At 46.2% G+C, this 14,829-nt stretch overlaps 1 protein-coding gene across 1 annotated transcript; it reads left to right on the top strand.

The window, feature by feature from the left end:
- Positions 1-529: 529 nt before the first annotated feature.
- Positions 530-13,959, top strand: AMDHD2 (amidohydrolase domain containing 2). Its single transcript, XM_044303178.1, has 11 exons — positions 530-724; positions 1,275-1,411; positions 4,033-4,172; positions 6,375-6,429; positions 7,620-7,832; positions 7,912-8,000; positions 8,152-8,296; positions 8,883-8,990; positions 10,473-10,541; positions 12,104-12,205; positions 13,267-13,959. The coding sequence occupies exons 1-11, from the start codon at positions 642-644 to the stop codon at positions 13,347-13,349; spliced, it is 1,224 nt and encodes a 407-aa protein (XP_044159113.1). The 5' UTR covers positions 530-641; the 3' UTR covers positions 13,350-13,959.
- Positions 13,960-14,829: the final 870 nt, after the last annotated feature.

The raw sequence follows: 14,829 nt of genomic DNA, 5'->3' as shown, positions 1-14,829 counted from the left end.
TGGCAGCCGGAGGCCTAATAATGGCCTCTAGTTCTGCCCTGCAGTGTAACAGGTAAGTGGCTATTCAGATAAATAAGACAGGCGCAAAAATTACTGCAACAAATTCTCCTGACAGAAAAGTAATCAAATTTACATCAATTATAGAATTGTTAATATAATTTCCCCCGTCACATACAGTATATTATCACATTATTATATTTCTCTAAATAATACAGACACCAGAAAGCCACAAGTCATTCACCCCAACTATCACTGCCTTATCATAAGGAAGGGACGGGGGGGGGGGGGGCACAAGCGCCCCAATGTGGGTGTGGTTTGGTAATTTTACTACTAAGATATCAAATCCCATATTTAGGATATCAGGCTGTTTCCTGCAGGTATACATGGGCTGAATTCTACAGCAAAAGGCCCTCAAAAAGGTGATCTCAAAACGGACGACCTTCCTAAGATGGCAGAACTGACCTTCTCAACATGGCCGCGACTGCTCCCCGTGTCACGTGACCGTTGCAGGGACGTCCTGTCACGTGACCCGGACTCATGTGACAGGCTCGGATTTTTTCTGCTACTGAAACCTTGGTTGGGGGAGAATGAGGGAAGAAGAGGGTTAACAAGAGAGGTTGACAGGTGATTGATGCCCCGCCATGCCTTCCAATAAGTCCGTGTCCGACGCCCCCATCGTCCAGTTCAGGAACTGCCGCATCCTCCGAGACCATAAATTACAATGGTGAGTGACCCGAGGGGGGCAGGGTTATCAGAAGCAGTCCAAACAAAATCGAATCGTTGCTCTTATCAACCAATCAGGAGGCTGCTTTCATTTTCCATGGAGACTGCCTGGAAATGAAAGCTGGAATCCGATTGGTTGCTGTCGGAAAACCCCTCCCCTTTTCCCTCGCTGTCCTTTTAATAGGGTCTGTCACCATGGAGTCTCCCTTTTATTGTCTGTGGCAGGTTTTATCCAACATAATCTCTGTTTAAATGGGAGGGAAGTGGTCAGATTCAAATGGCAAAAAGTAAAGTTCCTTTATTCCAGAATTTGATCATCTAGAAAGATGGATAAACTGGAATCACAGGAGACTACTTACATGAATAATTTTTTTTCTCCTGATTTTCACAATCGCATCAAAATGTTGCGGTTTTCACCAGAAAAGTGCACGTAAAATGATTGCGTTTATTCTACAGCCGTTATTGATGCCTGAGGTCCTCTGTGCCTCGTGTCTCTGCCTCATCACCCCTCAGGCTTGTGTAATGGACGTGACATCTCTGTCCTCTTACAGGGAGGATCTGTGGGTGCGACAAGGGAAGATACTGAACCCCGAAAAACTGTTCTTTGATGAAAAAGGAGCTGCGGATGTTCAGGTGGACTGCCAGGGGCGGATCCTCGCGCCAGGATTCATTGACGTCCAGATCAATGGTAAGGGGCTGACTTCTAGATGCGGCTCCTTTTGGGGGTTGGGACCTTCATCAACCCTGATAATGAACGGCGTATCGCCATCTATGTTTTCTCTGCACAGTGTTACACCCCAGTCATTCTCAGGATCAGTCAGGGTCCCAGAGGTCAGACCCGCACCAGTCATAAAGGGACAGTACAAGATGGGGATACCCCTTTAAGTTAGGGCCACACAGCCACTTGTGGTTGTGCATCTTAAAGGCGTTTTCTCACTTTAGCAAATGGCATTTATCATGTAGAGAAAGTTAATACAAGGCACTTACTAATGTATTGCGATTGTCCATATTGCCTCCTTTGCTGGCTGGATCAGTTTTTCCATCACATTATACACTGCTCGTTTCCAGGGGTTACGGCCACCCTTCAGTCCAGCAGCGATGGTCGTGGTTACACAGTATAGGAAAAGGTTTCAGCTTCTCTGGTGGGAGTAAGCATAGGCTGGGGCTTTTTCCTATAGTGAGCAAGCACGGCCACTACTGCTAGATTGCAGGGTGGTCCGCAAGATGCGGCAAAAGATGGGACATGTCTTAAGTTTTGCAGCACGAACCCAGAGTAAAAACAATGAAGCTCTTCCATGTGCTTCTGGGTCCGTGCCTCGGCGCAGCAAAAGACATGTCCTATCTTTGGCCGCATCTTGCAGATCACGGACCCATTTAATTCAGTGGGTCCGCACCGCTATGCTGGTTGCACATGGGCGGTGCCCGTGTTTCGCATATCTGCGGTAGGCAAAACGGACACGGACATGACTTGGATGCAGCCTTAGGGCTGTTGCCTGGCCGTTCCGTGCATCGTAGTCCCTAATGCATGGGTAACATCCATGTGAATTCCATAGACGTATCCAGGCCCATTCAACTTGAATGGGTCCGTGATCCGTCTGTAATGCAAAAAAATAGAACATGTTCTTTTTTTATTTATTTTTTGCAGTGCGGAGGCACGGAGAGGAACCCCACGGAAGAACTCCGCACCGCAACTTCCGGATTGCGGACCCATTTAAGTGAATTGGTTTGCAATACGGGCAACAGCTGTGTGCGTGAGCCCTCAGGCCCCTTTCACATGGGCGAGTATTCCGCGCGGGTTGAATGCATTGCACCCACACTGAGTCCTGAGCCATTCATTTCTATAGGGCTGTGCACACGAGCAGTGATTTTTCACGCATCACTTGTGCGTTGCGTGAAAATCGCAGCATGCTCCTCTTTGTGCGTTTTTCACGTAACACAGGCCCCATAGAAATGAATGGGGTTGCGTGAAAATCACAAGCAAGTGCGGATGCGGTGCGATTTTCACGCACGGTTGCTAGGTGACGATCGGGATGGGGACCCGATCATTATTATTTTCCCATATAACATAGTTATAAGGGAAAATAATAGCATTCTGAATACAGAATGCATAGTACAATAGCGCTGGAGGGGTTAAAAAATAATAATTTAGCTCACCTTAATCCACTTGATCACGCAGCCGGCATCTCTTCTGTCTTCTTATTTGCTGTGTGCAGGAAAAGGACCTGTGGTGACGTCACTCCGGTCATCACATGGTCAGTCACATGATCTTTTACCATGGTGATGGATCATGTGATGACCGGAGTGACGTCACCACAGGTCCTTTTCCTGCACACAGCAAATAAGAAGACAGAAGAGATGCCGACTGCGCGAGCAAGTGGATTAAGGTGAGTTAAATTATTTGTTATTTTTTTTAACCCCTCCAGCGCTATTGAACTAAGCATTCTGTATTCAGAATGGTATTATTTTCCCTTATAACCATGTTATGAGGGAAAATAATACAATCTACAGAACACTGATCCCAAGCCCGAACTTCTGTGAAGAAGTTGGGGTTTGGGTACCAAACATGCCAATTTTTCTCACGCGCGTGCAAAACGCATTACAATGTTTTGCACTCGCGCGGAAAAATCGCGCATGTTCCCGCAACATCGGTGTGAACTCAGCCTTAGAATGATGCATGTAACAGACATCAGAAGTTTTCAAACTGCCCCCACCCCCCATTTTAGTTATCTCTGTGACGCTCTCCTATGACCTGCAGAGTGCTGGCAGCAGTTCTGAAGGGTCAAGCCTGCTGACAGACCCATTTTACGGCCTCTTGCACACGATCGTATGCTCTCCGAGACATTCGGTCCGTGAGCGGGCCATATGTCCCGGAGTGGCATACATCATGCACAGGGGAGCACACAGCATCATAGATAACAATTACTCTGTGCACGTCAGGCCGCCCGCAGGGCTATTGTCCCGCACTCATATAATCTTATGAGTGCAGAATAGCCCCGCGGGCGGCCCGACGTACACAGCATCATTGTAATCTATGGTTCTGTGTGCTCCTGTACGGACAATCAATGCCGGAAATAAGCAGGAAATAAAAGTCTTAATCCCTTCATGTTCTGGGCCCTGGGTTCTCTCTGGATCGTGTGCAAGGGCCCTAATTCTGTATAGGTTACATTGGGAAGCGGGCGTAGAACGTCCTCGCAGTATTGGGATTTCTGTGATCTTGACTATTCGGATAGCAGTTTTCCGATCTGCTGCAGTCAGAAGGTTGTGATTTATGGAAGCCATTTCCTTTCTTTCCCTTTTTCCTTCCTTTAGGCGGATTCGGGGTGGATTTTTCCCATGAAACGGATGAAACAGGACCGGGGATCTCTCTGGTGGCTCGCAGCATCCTACCACATGGTGTGACCTCCTTCTGTCCGACTATTGTAACGTCACCCTCGTCTGTCTACTACAAGGTATGACATTTTCTAAAGGTGGCTTCATACACATTGAGGGCCTATAATACCAAATAATCCCACAGGATTTTCCATTTTCTTACTCATCAGATGCATGTTTTTTTTTTTTTTTCATGGATAGTTGTTTATTTCCAAGTTGTATCTATAGCACCAACATATCCCGCAGCGTTGTGCAGATTGACATTTTTATCATCAGTCTCAAACACAAAGGATTATTTATAGATACAATGCATTCGGAAAGTCTTCACACTAACATCAAACTAAAATCTTGCGCTGACATAAGTATTCAGACCCTTTAGTCAGGACTTAGTTGAAGCCCCTTTGGCAGTAATTACAGCCTCCAGTCTTCTTGAGAGGATGCCATGAGGTTTGCATCCTGGATTTAGGGAATTCCTGCCATTCTTCTCTGCAGATCCTCTCAAGCTCTGTCAGGTTGGATGGGGACCATCGGTGGACAGCCATTTTAAGGTCTCTCCAGAGATGTTCAATGGGATTCAGGTCATGGCTCTGGCTGGGCCACTCAAAGACAGTCACAGAGTTGTCCCTCAGCCTCTCCTGTGTTGTCTTGCCTGTGTGCTTAGTGTCGTTGTCTTGTTGGAAGGTGAACCTCCGGCCCAGTCTGAGGTCCAGAGCTCTGGATCAGGTTTTCATTAAGAATATCTCTGTACTTTGCTCCATTCAGCTTTCCCTCAACCCTGACCAGTCTCCCTGCCCCCCCGGAGCATGAAACTGCCACCACCATGCTTCACTGTAGGGATGGTATTGGGCAAGTGATGAGCAGGGCCTGGTTTCCTCAGATATGATGCTTAGATTTGAGGCCTTAAAGTTCAATCCTGGTTTTATCCGAGCAGGGAAAACGTAGAATGTTGAGAACCTTGTTTCTCACAGTCTGAGAGTCCTGTGGGTGCTTTTTTTTTCTTTTCTCTTTTTGCAAACTCCAGATGACTTTCATGTGTCTTTTATTGAGTAGAGGCTTCTTTCTGGCCACAAAGCCCAGACTGGTGGAGGCTGCGGTGTGATGGCTGACCATCTGGCAGTTTCTCCCAATTACTTAGTTTGATGCGGCAGCCAGCTCTAGGAAGAGTTCTGGTTGTTCTAAACTTTTTCCATGTAAGAATTATGGAGGCCACTGAGCTCTTGGGAAATTTCAGTGCAGCAGAATTTTTTTTTTTTTTTTATTTATTTATTTATTTTTTATTTTATTTTTTCCCCCCCCCACCAACTCCAGATCTGTGCCTCCACACAATCATGTCTGTAAGCTCTACAGGCAGTTCTTTCCTCCTCACGGCTTGGTTTTTGCTCTGATATGCATTGTCACCTGTGAGATCTTATACAGACCGGGCTGTGTCTTTCCAAATCATGTCCAATCTACTGAGTTGACCACTGGGGACTCCAATTAAGGTGAAAAAACATTTCAGAGATGATCAAGAGAAATAGGAGGCACCAGAGCTAAATGTCAGGTGTCATAACAAAGGGTGTGAATTTTTAGTTTTTCCTTATTAATAAGTTGGCAAAATGTCTAAAATTCTGTTTTTTCACTTTCTCATTATGGGGTATTAGGAGAAAATATGATTTTTTGGAATTTTAGCACAAGGAGCAACATGTGAAAAAACTGAAAGGCTCTGAAGACTTGCTGAATGCATTGTATAGCCATAGGTTTTTGGATTATGGGAGGAAATCCTCCCATCATCATGGGGGAGAACATACAAACTCCATGCACATGTTGTCCTTAGTCAGATCTGAACCCAGGATCCCAGCACTGCAAGGCATAAGATGGGACCATAGATCCGGCAATGCGGACTTTGGCCTTTGGGCAGGAATTATCTGGTGGCTGTATGATTTTTTTTATTTTTTTATAGCTTGAGCTTTAATTTCATAGACATTGATCCTGGGATATCTGCCAGGCACGTGGGTGTTGGACTTTACCTTCAGTCTGTATTCTGTTTTAATGATTTTTTTTTTCCTAATGAAGTCCACTAATTCAAAGTGGCTTCACTACTGCTTCCTTTGCATTTTGTGTAGTCCCTATAGATTTCAATGGAAACGGTAGCGCTGCAACCTCTATTGATTTCAGTGGGAAAAGCAGCTATTGTGGGTGATTTAACTTGGCAGAAGTTTTTTATTTATTTTTAGACAGTATTGAACATAATATTATATATAGTAATATATTATATTACTAATATTCTATGTATTTTCCCATAGGTGCTTCCTCAGATTCCTGTAAGAGATGGTGGACCAGGGGGGGCCGGAGTGTTGGGTAATGATGCGTTATATAACTCTATTCACCTAGGTCTGTGGTTTCGAACCAGCGTTAAATTGAAGTCTGTTGTGTCTTAAAGGGGTCCACCCACCACAAACACTTATCCCCTGTCCACAGGATAGGGGATGTGTCTGATCGTCCTGTGTCCTCCATATGATTGGAGCAGCGGTCACGCATGCACACGGCTGATTATTTTAACTCTTTGGGATCGCCATAGATAGCCCAGCTATCCGCTATCTTCACCACTCCTATAGAGCTTAATGGAGCGGCTGTGCGCATGCATGACAGCTACTCCATTCAAACAGGGGAACGCAGGGCCCCTATTCACGTGATCAGTGGGTGTCACAGCGGTCAGACACTCATCTCCTATCCTGTGTTTGTAATGGGACAACCCCTTTAAAACCTTGTTAAAGGGGTTGTACAGGATTAGAAACACGTGGCTGCCACAGGCTGTGTCTGATATTGCAGTTCAGCCCTATTCAGTCCTTCAATAAAGTCAGACTGCAATATCAGAAGCGCCCCAAGGGGCGCTGTTTCTCTTCTTTCCAAATCTTGCACAATCATTTTGGGTTTCACGCACACAACCTGATCCGTTTTGTGGTCTGTGAATCTGCAAAATACGGATACTGTCCATGTACACGCCGCAGTTTCTTTAGGGCTCTTTTACATGAGCAGATCCCATGCGTGGAATCCGCTGCGTGAAAGACAGCCAAGCCCCGCTACGGACAGCAGAGACACGGAGCATTGACATGATTGATAATGCTCTTTGCCTCTCTGTGACCTTTTTACTACAAAATCACGGTGACAACTTTATCTCACTGTGATTTTGTAGTAAAAAGGTCACAGAGAGGCACGGAGCATTATCAGTCATGTCAATGCTCCGTGTCTCTGCTGTCCGGAGCGGGGCTTGGCTCTCTTTCACGCAGTGGATCACCCGCACGGCATCTGCTCGTGTGAAAGAGCGCTTATAGAAATGCCCCAAATGGACAAGAATAGTAGATGTTCTATAATTTGCGTAACGGACACGACACGTATGACATCCTTGTGCTGTCCGCATTTTTTGGCGACCTATAGAAATGAAAGGGTCTGCCTGCGATTCGCAAAACGTGGGGATTGGACACGGACTAGGCCCTAATGATACATGGTGTTTATTGCTAAGCATTGTCGGTAACTTAACTGATCGGCAGGTATCCATCTGGAGGGTCCATACATCAGTGTTGAGAAGAAGGGAGCCCACCCCGAGAACTGTCTGCGATCTTTCAGCGAGGCCGGTTTCTCAGAGCTCCTGGACACCTATGGAACTTTGGATGGAGTCAACATTGTCACCATTGCCCCCGAGATGGGAAAGAGTGGGGAGGTGATCAAAGAGCTGGTGAAGCGCGGGATCTGTGTCTCCTTAGGTTGTACTACACTACAGTATAGAATCCTATCAGTAAATCTTCTGCTATAAGACGTGTAACCTCCCCTGTCTGTTTTTAGGGCACTCTGTGGCCAATTTATCTCAGGCGGAAGATGCTGTAAAATCTGGGGCCTCCTTTATTACACATCTCTTTAACGCCATGCTGCCGGTATGTGCCTCCTCTGGTGTCCACTGACATACGTGTACTTGTTATCAGGCGGACATACTTGTTCCCTGTTATCAGGAATGTTCAGTGTTGTATATTGTCGATGCACATATAGTAGACTGCCAAATAGTCATCTTTCCCGATGTTTTCACAGTTCCACCACCGGGACCCCGGCATTGTCGGCTTACTGACAAGTGATCAGATTCCGGCTGGGAGGACGGTTTATTATGGGATGATCGCAGATGGAATACACACAAATCCTGCTGCTTTAAGGATCGCCCATCGTGCCCACCCCAAAGGTGCATATAACTACTGATGGCATGAAATGTACTTAGTGCCGTGTACTTTAAAGGACCTACTTTAAAGGGGTTGTCCGGGTTCAGCTTTATCCCCATCTTCCCCCGCTCAGCCCCTCTGACATGAGAAAACAAGCATTTCATGCTCCAATGCTCTCTCCAGCCCTGCGCTGAATTGCGCAGGGCAAGGGCTTTTTCTGGAGATCCAGTGACATACCAGGCTCTCCATGGGTAAGCTAGGTGGAGGCTTCCGCCCAGCAGTGAGCCTGGTGACGCCACTGGGACAAATGGGCGGGCTTTAGCGCTACCCTGACCTGTAAAATGGCTAGGGCGGCACTAAAGCCCGCCCATCAGTGCCGGGGGCGTCACCGGGAACACTGCTGGGCAGAAGCCTCCACCTAGCAGTGAATAAAATATAAACAAAGAGTCTTTGCCCTGCGTGATACAGCGCACAGCAAGGGAGAGCATCAGAGGGCCTGCCTGGGTGAAAATGGGGAACCCAAACAACCCCTTTAATAGATATTGTACAGACTACAGAGCTTGAGATCATGGTGCCTGTGTTATATCTGTATACTTTGCTGCATTCTAGGTCTGGTCCTAGTGACGGACGCCATCACAGCCATGGGGCTCGGACCAGGCAGACACACCCTGGGTCAGCAGGAAATACTGATAGACGGTTTGAACGCTTTTGTGGCTGGTGAGTTGTCGTACTCTTCTTGATATGAAGACGTTCAGGATTTATCGTGACTATGTAATTAGGGGCGGACTGGGAACTTAAAGGATAACTGTCATTTTTTGCTAAAGTGTAGGGCAAGTGATGGGTAACAATTTTGCAATAGACTTTATTTAGCCAAAACATTTATTTTTGGTAGAAAACTGGGGCTGAAATGGCCCTTAGCAGCACTCTTCAAAAGAGTGTTGCTAAGGGCCATCCGTCTCCGATTAGAAAAGGGGAGACGGGCTGTGCAGACGCTGTGCTGCTGACTCGTGCTGAAGGCTGGGCACAGGAGTCTTAGGAGTTAAAATTACATTTATATTCCCCCTTTCTATGCAATCTAATGCTCCGTTACACTCACTGACCTGCGATCCCTGTGATAATAATTCATGAAGCAGCCGCCGGAAGTAGAAGCGCTGTGCGCAGTGAGCCGGCGGCTGATTCATGAATTATTATCACAGGAATCGCAGGTCAGTGAATGTAACGGCGCATTAGATTGCATTCAAAGGGGGAATATAAATGTAATTTTAACTCCTAAGACTCCTGTGCCCAGCCTTCAGCACGAGTCAGCAGCACAGCGTCTGCACAGCCCGTCTCCCCTTTTCTAATCGGAGACGGATGGCCCTTAGCAACGCTCTTTTGAAGAGTGCTGCTAAGGGCCATTTCAGCCCCAGTTTTCTACCAAGAATAAACATTTTGGCTAAATAAAGTCTATTGCAAAATTGTTACCTATCACTTGCCCTACACTTTAGCAAAAAAAATAAAAATATATGACAGTTATCCTTTTTAAAGTGGCCCTGGTTTAAAAAAAACAACAACAAAAAACTAAAAGTGGCCCCATGTTGTAGGCGAGTTCAAATTGACAGAAGGTGGGACAACACAAGCCACAAGTAGACAGGGACAAGGTGGGGCCAGCAATACCATAGTGCAGCACAAAATACCGCCCCAGCAGAACAACTACCAAAGTACATAAATACTGTCCTATCGCCATACTAAGGAAGGTGATACAGTTGAATTCAGGAGGACACCTGTGGCCGCTGGCCAGAAGCATAAGTACCTGATGCTCCTAGCATTACTTAATGCTGAGAGCATCAAGTCTCGGGCAGCCCTCCAGGCATTGGCCCAGTGGGAAATTTCCCTGTAATGTCTATGGCCAGTCCACCCCTGTGTGTAATACATTATCTATGTTGAATTCACCCAGAGCGGCAGCTTCTCTTTGACCCAAAGGGGGTCCTGAACATCAGACACCCCATTCTATGATGTCCATATGCCATAACATGTCCAGATGGGACGGCCCCTATAATCTGGCTCTTCTGATGGTCATGTGGTACTATATAAATGAATAAAAAAGCACCTGCCTGCTGACGGTTTCTAGATATTAACAATAATCTAGGAGGAGGCGTCGCATGGATGATTGCCCAGTAAGCAATTTTTTTAAATTATAATTTTTTTTTACACCTCAAGGAACTCGCACTCTGGCAGGCAGCATTGCTACGATGGATATGTGCGTAAGGCATTTTCGTGAAGCTACAGGTAAGTGACCTTAACACTTAGAGGCAACAGGCTTCATACGACCGTAGGGAGGACTCTAGGCATCTGGGTACATAGTGTAAGCAGGGTATGGATAGTAGATGTCTATGGCAGGGTATGGCACCGCGGTAAACAGTAAATCCTCTCCATTGACCCTTCTACGTAGTAGTGACTCTCTTCTGCGTGTGCTATATGCTGTCAGATATTGATTATGCTGCCGAGGGTAAATGAAATCATGTATTGACAGCTGGCTTGTTGTAATGCCCCGGGCAGGCTGGCCTCGGTGGCCTATTCATCCCTGATTATGTAGCTCTCTCTATTACCTTCTTTGAATTATCAGATAGTTGCCTGCATCTAGCTACTGGTCAAAATTATCAAATACAGGGACTAATCCCCCAAAAATTGTATGCAAAAATTTGAAAGTGTCCTTTTTAGTTCTAATGTACATTGACGGCTTCTCAGCCTGTGACCCTTACCAATCCTTAGACCAGGGGTAGGCAACCTCCGGCACTCCAGCTGTTGAGAAACTACAACTCCCAGCATGCATACTTCCTTCGCTCTTCTCAGAACTCTCATAGAAATGAATGAGGCATGCTGGGAATAGCAGTTTCACAGCAGCTGGAGTGCCGAAGGTTGCTGACCCCTGCCCTAGACCAATGGCTGACGATTATCTCCCTTGATTCACCATAAATATACATGCTTGGATCAGCCAGGCATGAATGTCTGTTGTGAACAGAATGGACATACTGATACGGACAGCACACGGTGTGCTGTCCGCATTTTTTGCAGATCCGCAAATAAAACGGAAAGGAAACAAACAACTTTCGTGTGCATGTAGCCTAACTGTTATATTGTATAAAACCAGCCTAAAAATGCCCATTGACACAGATCCATTAACATGTATGTGGATGAGCAGCTGCCAGGCCACTTATCCCCATGGGAAACAAAAGGATCAGACCGGAAAATTCCACCTTGTTTCTCCCGATGGCAGCTGCCTGGCCTTATAGACGTTTGATTGTCTGCAGATCCTAAGGATCTATTCACACGACAGTACCCTGTTTTGCGGTCCGGCACATTCCACCCTATGTTAGAAGTGCCTATTCTTGTCTACAAAATGGAGAAAGAATAGGACATGTTCTGTCTTTTTTGCGGGGCCGCGGAACGGACATACAGATGCGGACAGCACACGGTGTACTGTCTGCATCTTTTGCGGCTCCATTGACATGAATGGGTCCACATCTGATCTTCAAAAAAAATGCGGATCAGATGCGGCCCGAAAATACAGTTGTTTGAATGGACCCTAATAAAACGGGCATGATCCACCAACAGACGTCTACGGGCAGCTTTAGTCTATACACATTGACTTATACTAATGAACGCGTAAGTCACTGCTATTACTGTTTCTTTGGTCTTCTTCAAGACATAAGAATAGTGGCCTATAAATGTGTAAGATGACCCCTGTACTTGTTGTCCCCTGTTATCAGCCATTTCAGGCTGGAAAGATAGATTGATTAAGTAGTATACTGTGTATAGAGATTTATAACATTATAGTATGATGGCCGCAGGTTGCACAGTGGAGGAAGCTTTAGAAGCAGCATCTCTTCATCCAGCACAGCTCCTGGGCCTGCAACATCGCAAGGGGACACTGGAGTTCGGAGCAGATGCAGGTTTGACTGGATACCTTTCAAATACTTCAGGCGTACCTTAGTTTTACTAAAAAAGTTTGCACAATGGCTATGCTTCTTTGTACAATCGTAACCGGGAAGTAGTAGGTCTTTTTCAGCCACATTATTCCCTGTTTCAGCTGCACTGCTAGATGCATTTCTCTCAGAAGCAGGGGGCATTTCCCTTCTGTGAAGTCTGCCAGCACTGTACTGCTGTGAAATTTTTCCCCCTATGTCCTACTATGTTTGTTTTCAGCTCACAGAACAGATAAGGAGGGGCAAATTACACTTGGGGCTCATGTACACGGCCGTAGTTTCAGTCTGCATCCGATCCGCAATTTTTGCGTATCGGATTCGTGTGAACGTAGAGTTCGTGTGAACGTAGAGTGACTCTTTAACATAGAGAGAATGGGCCTGGGATTGCCATGGATGGAGTTCTCGGCAGGACATCTATGGCCATCCATTAATTAGGCTTGGAAATTATAGGAGTGCTTCTTAGGGCTCGTGCACAAGACTGGTATTTTTCCTCAATGTACTAGCCTCTTTTTGCAGATAGCACACTAACCCATTCATTTCTATGGGGCTCCGTACACATGCGTCTTTTTTTCACGGAAATCGCAGTGCAGATCCTATTGCCGTCCATATCTACGGATGAGAACAGCCCTTTCAATTGATGGGAGTAAGGGGGGGGGAACTATGCACACAGAAGGTATGTTTTGTTTTGTTTTTTGCAGACTGAAAATCGGATACCGTCACACGCATGAGCCTGTATCATCGCTCATCCTTTAAGGTGCCCATGCGTCTTAGAGGAAAGTCAGTTGAACCCCCTTTAGCCACCCATGATTTCAGTGAGTTTGGTCGACTATATCATGTGTATGGGGGTGTTCCGACTCTCCCCCAGTAACATTGTTAGCAAAACGAAGGATCAGGCATGTTAGAGTTCAACATGCCTGATCAGCCTCCACCAGAGGTGTCTCCCAGCGGCTCATTAAATTATTTGTATCTGCCCTTTTTTTTTTTACTTTTTTCTCTCAAAGTCAATTTCTTCTATTCCTTTTTCTCAGATTTTCTACAACTGGACGACGACCTGAACGTGAAAGCGACCTACATAGCGGGAGAAGTGGCTTGGAGTTCCTTGCCAATCTGAGCATCATCATGACCGTCATCTTAGACATTCATTTTCTGCTCCTGTGCCTTATATACCGGCTGTTTTTATGCATGACCTGATGATGGCCACAAGATGTCACCAGAGCCCTGGTTCTGCCATGATGCACAATGGCCGTCATCCAGTTCCGCTTGTGAAGGACACCGGATGGGTCAGTGACTGCAAATGTGGACCATGAGACGCTATGCTGTAACAATCAAATACTTCTAAAGCCATCAGTACCTTTCTATATGTATGTATTGCCATAGCAACAGTGGAGGCAGCCATTTTGTGTCTCTAACCAATGTTTACAGACCTCCTAAGATGGCCAACAGTCAAAATTTAAAGGGTTAGAAAAGGATTAAAAAAAAACATGGGTGCCTCCTTGCAAAAACAGCGCCTCCCTTGTCCACAGGTGGAGTGCGATACTGCACCTCAGCCCCTTTCACTCAGTGACATTGAGCTGGAATACAAGACACAACCTGGTGGGGCGCTGTTTCTAAAATAAGGCAGCCATGTTGTTTTTTAACATTAATATTCATTTGGTTTGATGATCTGCTCTTCTTTCCTGGGACAATTTCTATAAATGTTTTCTGCATTCCTTCAAGGGCAACCATTCGCTTTGCTTTCAATCTCTTTCCTTGTCTGTCCCTTTACTGGAAAGTATCAGGGGTTATCAGAGAAATCTACCTGGTTATGGCCATGGGTGGAATGGCCGTAGAGCAGACAGGGAAATTTCCCCGGTGGGCCAATGTCCAGGGGGCACCTGAGCCCTCCTCTCAGCCGGTTACATAATGATCCGATGCTCTGAACGGCCACAGGTGTGTCCCCGAACTCAACTGTATCACCCAGCCCGCCCCTGGTTATGGCCATTGCGGAGGAACACTCCAAGCAAAGCACCTCTACCTAGGGTACAGCCTGAGGTCTTTGAGCCCTGTGTCATGCTCTGCCCCTCTCAGGTATAAAACAGTCTATCGGTTTTGGGTGGAGTGGTCCTTTAAGGCCACCTGTGCACGAGTGCGGGTGAATGCACATAAGATCTGCACGAATCGCAGGACAGATTTATGTGTATTTCTGCAGCATATCCGCAGTGTTTAATTGTGGATTTTGGTGCAAATTTGATGCGGTTTTGTCGCAGATCTCGGTCTTTTAATGAAAAGGGGTAAAATCCGTAGCTAAAACAACAAACATAATTAACAAGCTGCGGATTTGGAAATCTGCAATGCAGGTCAATTTCTGCATGGAAAAAATCCGCAAAGTGCATATGAGATTTGTGTAATACGCTGCGGTTTTTCTGCATGGGAATCCACGTGTATTCCGCAACGTGTGCACGTGGCCTAAAGCTCCAAGAATTACCATTAAACATTTGCTTCTTGCATTTATCCTGTCTAGCTAATTGATGGGGCGGTAAGTGAGGGAGCAACCTGCCCAATGGCTCCCACCACTGTGGGTACGATACACCGGGATACCTGTATAAACCTCG

Source organism: Bufo gargarizans, chromosome 8, assembly GCF_014858855.1.
Source record: "Bufo gargarizans isolate SCDJY-AF-19 chromosome 8, ASM1485885v1, whole genome shotgun sequence".
In the NCBI taxonomy this organism is placed as follows: Eukaryota; Metazoa; Chordata; class Amphibia; order Anura; family Bufonidae; genus Bufo; species Bufo gargarizans.
The sequence above is the reverse complement of the archived record's forward strand: the minus strand, read 5'-3'. Positions and strand labels throughout refer to the sequence as shown.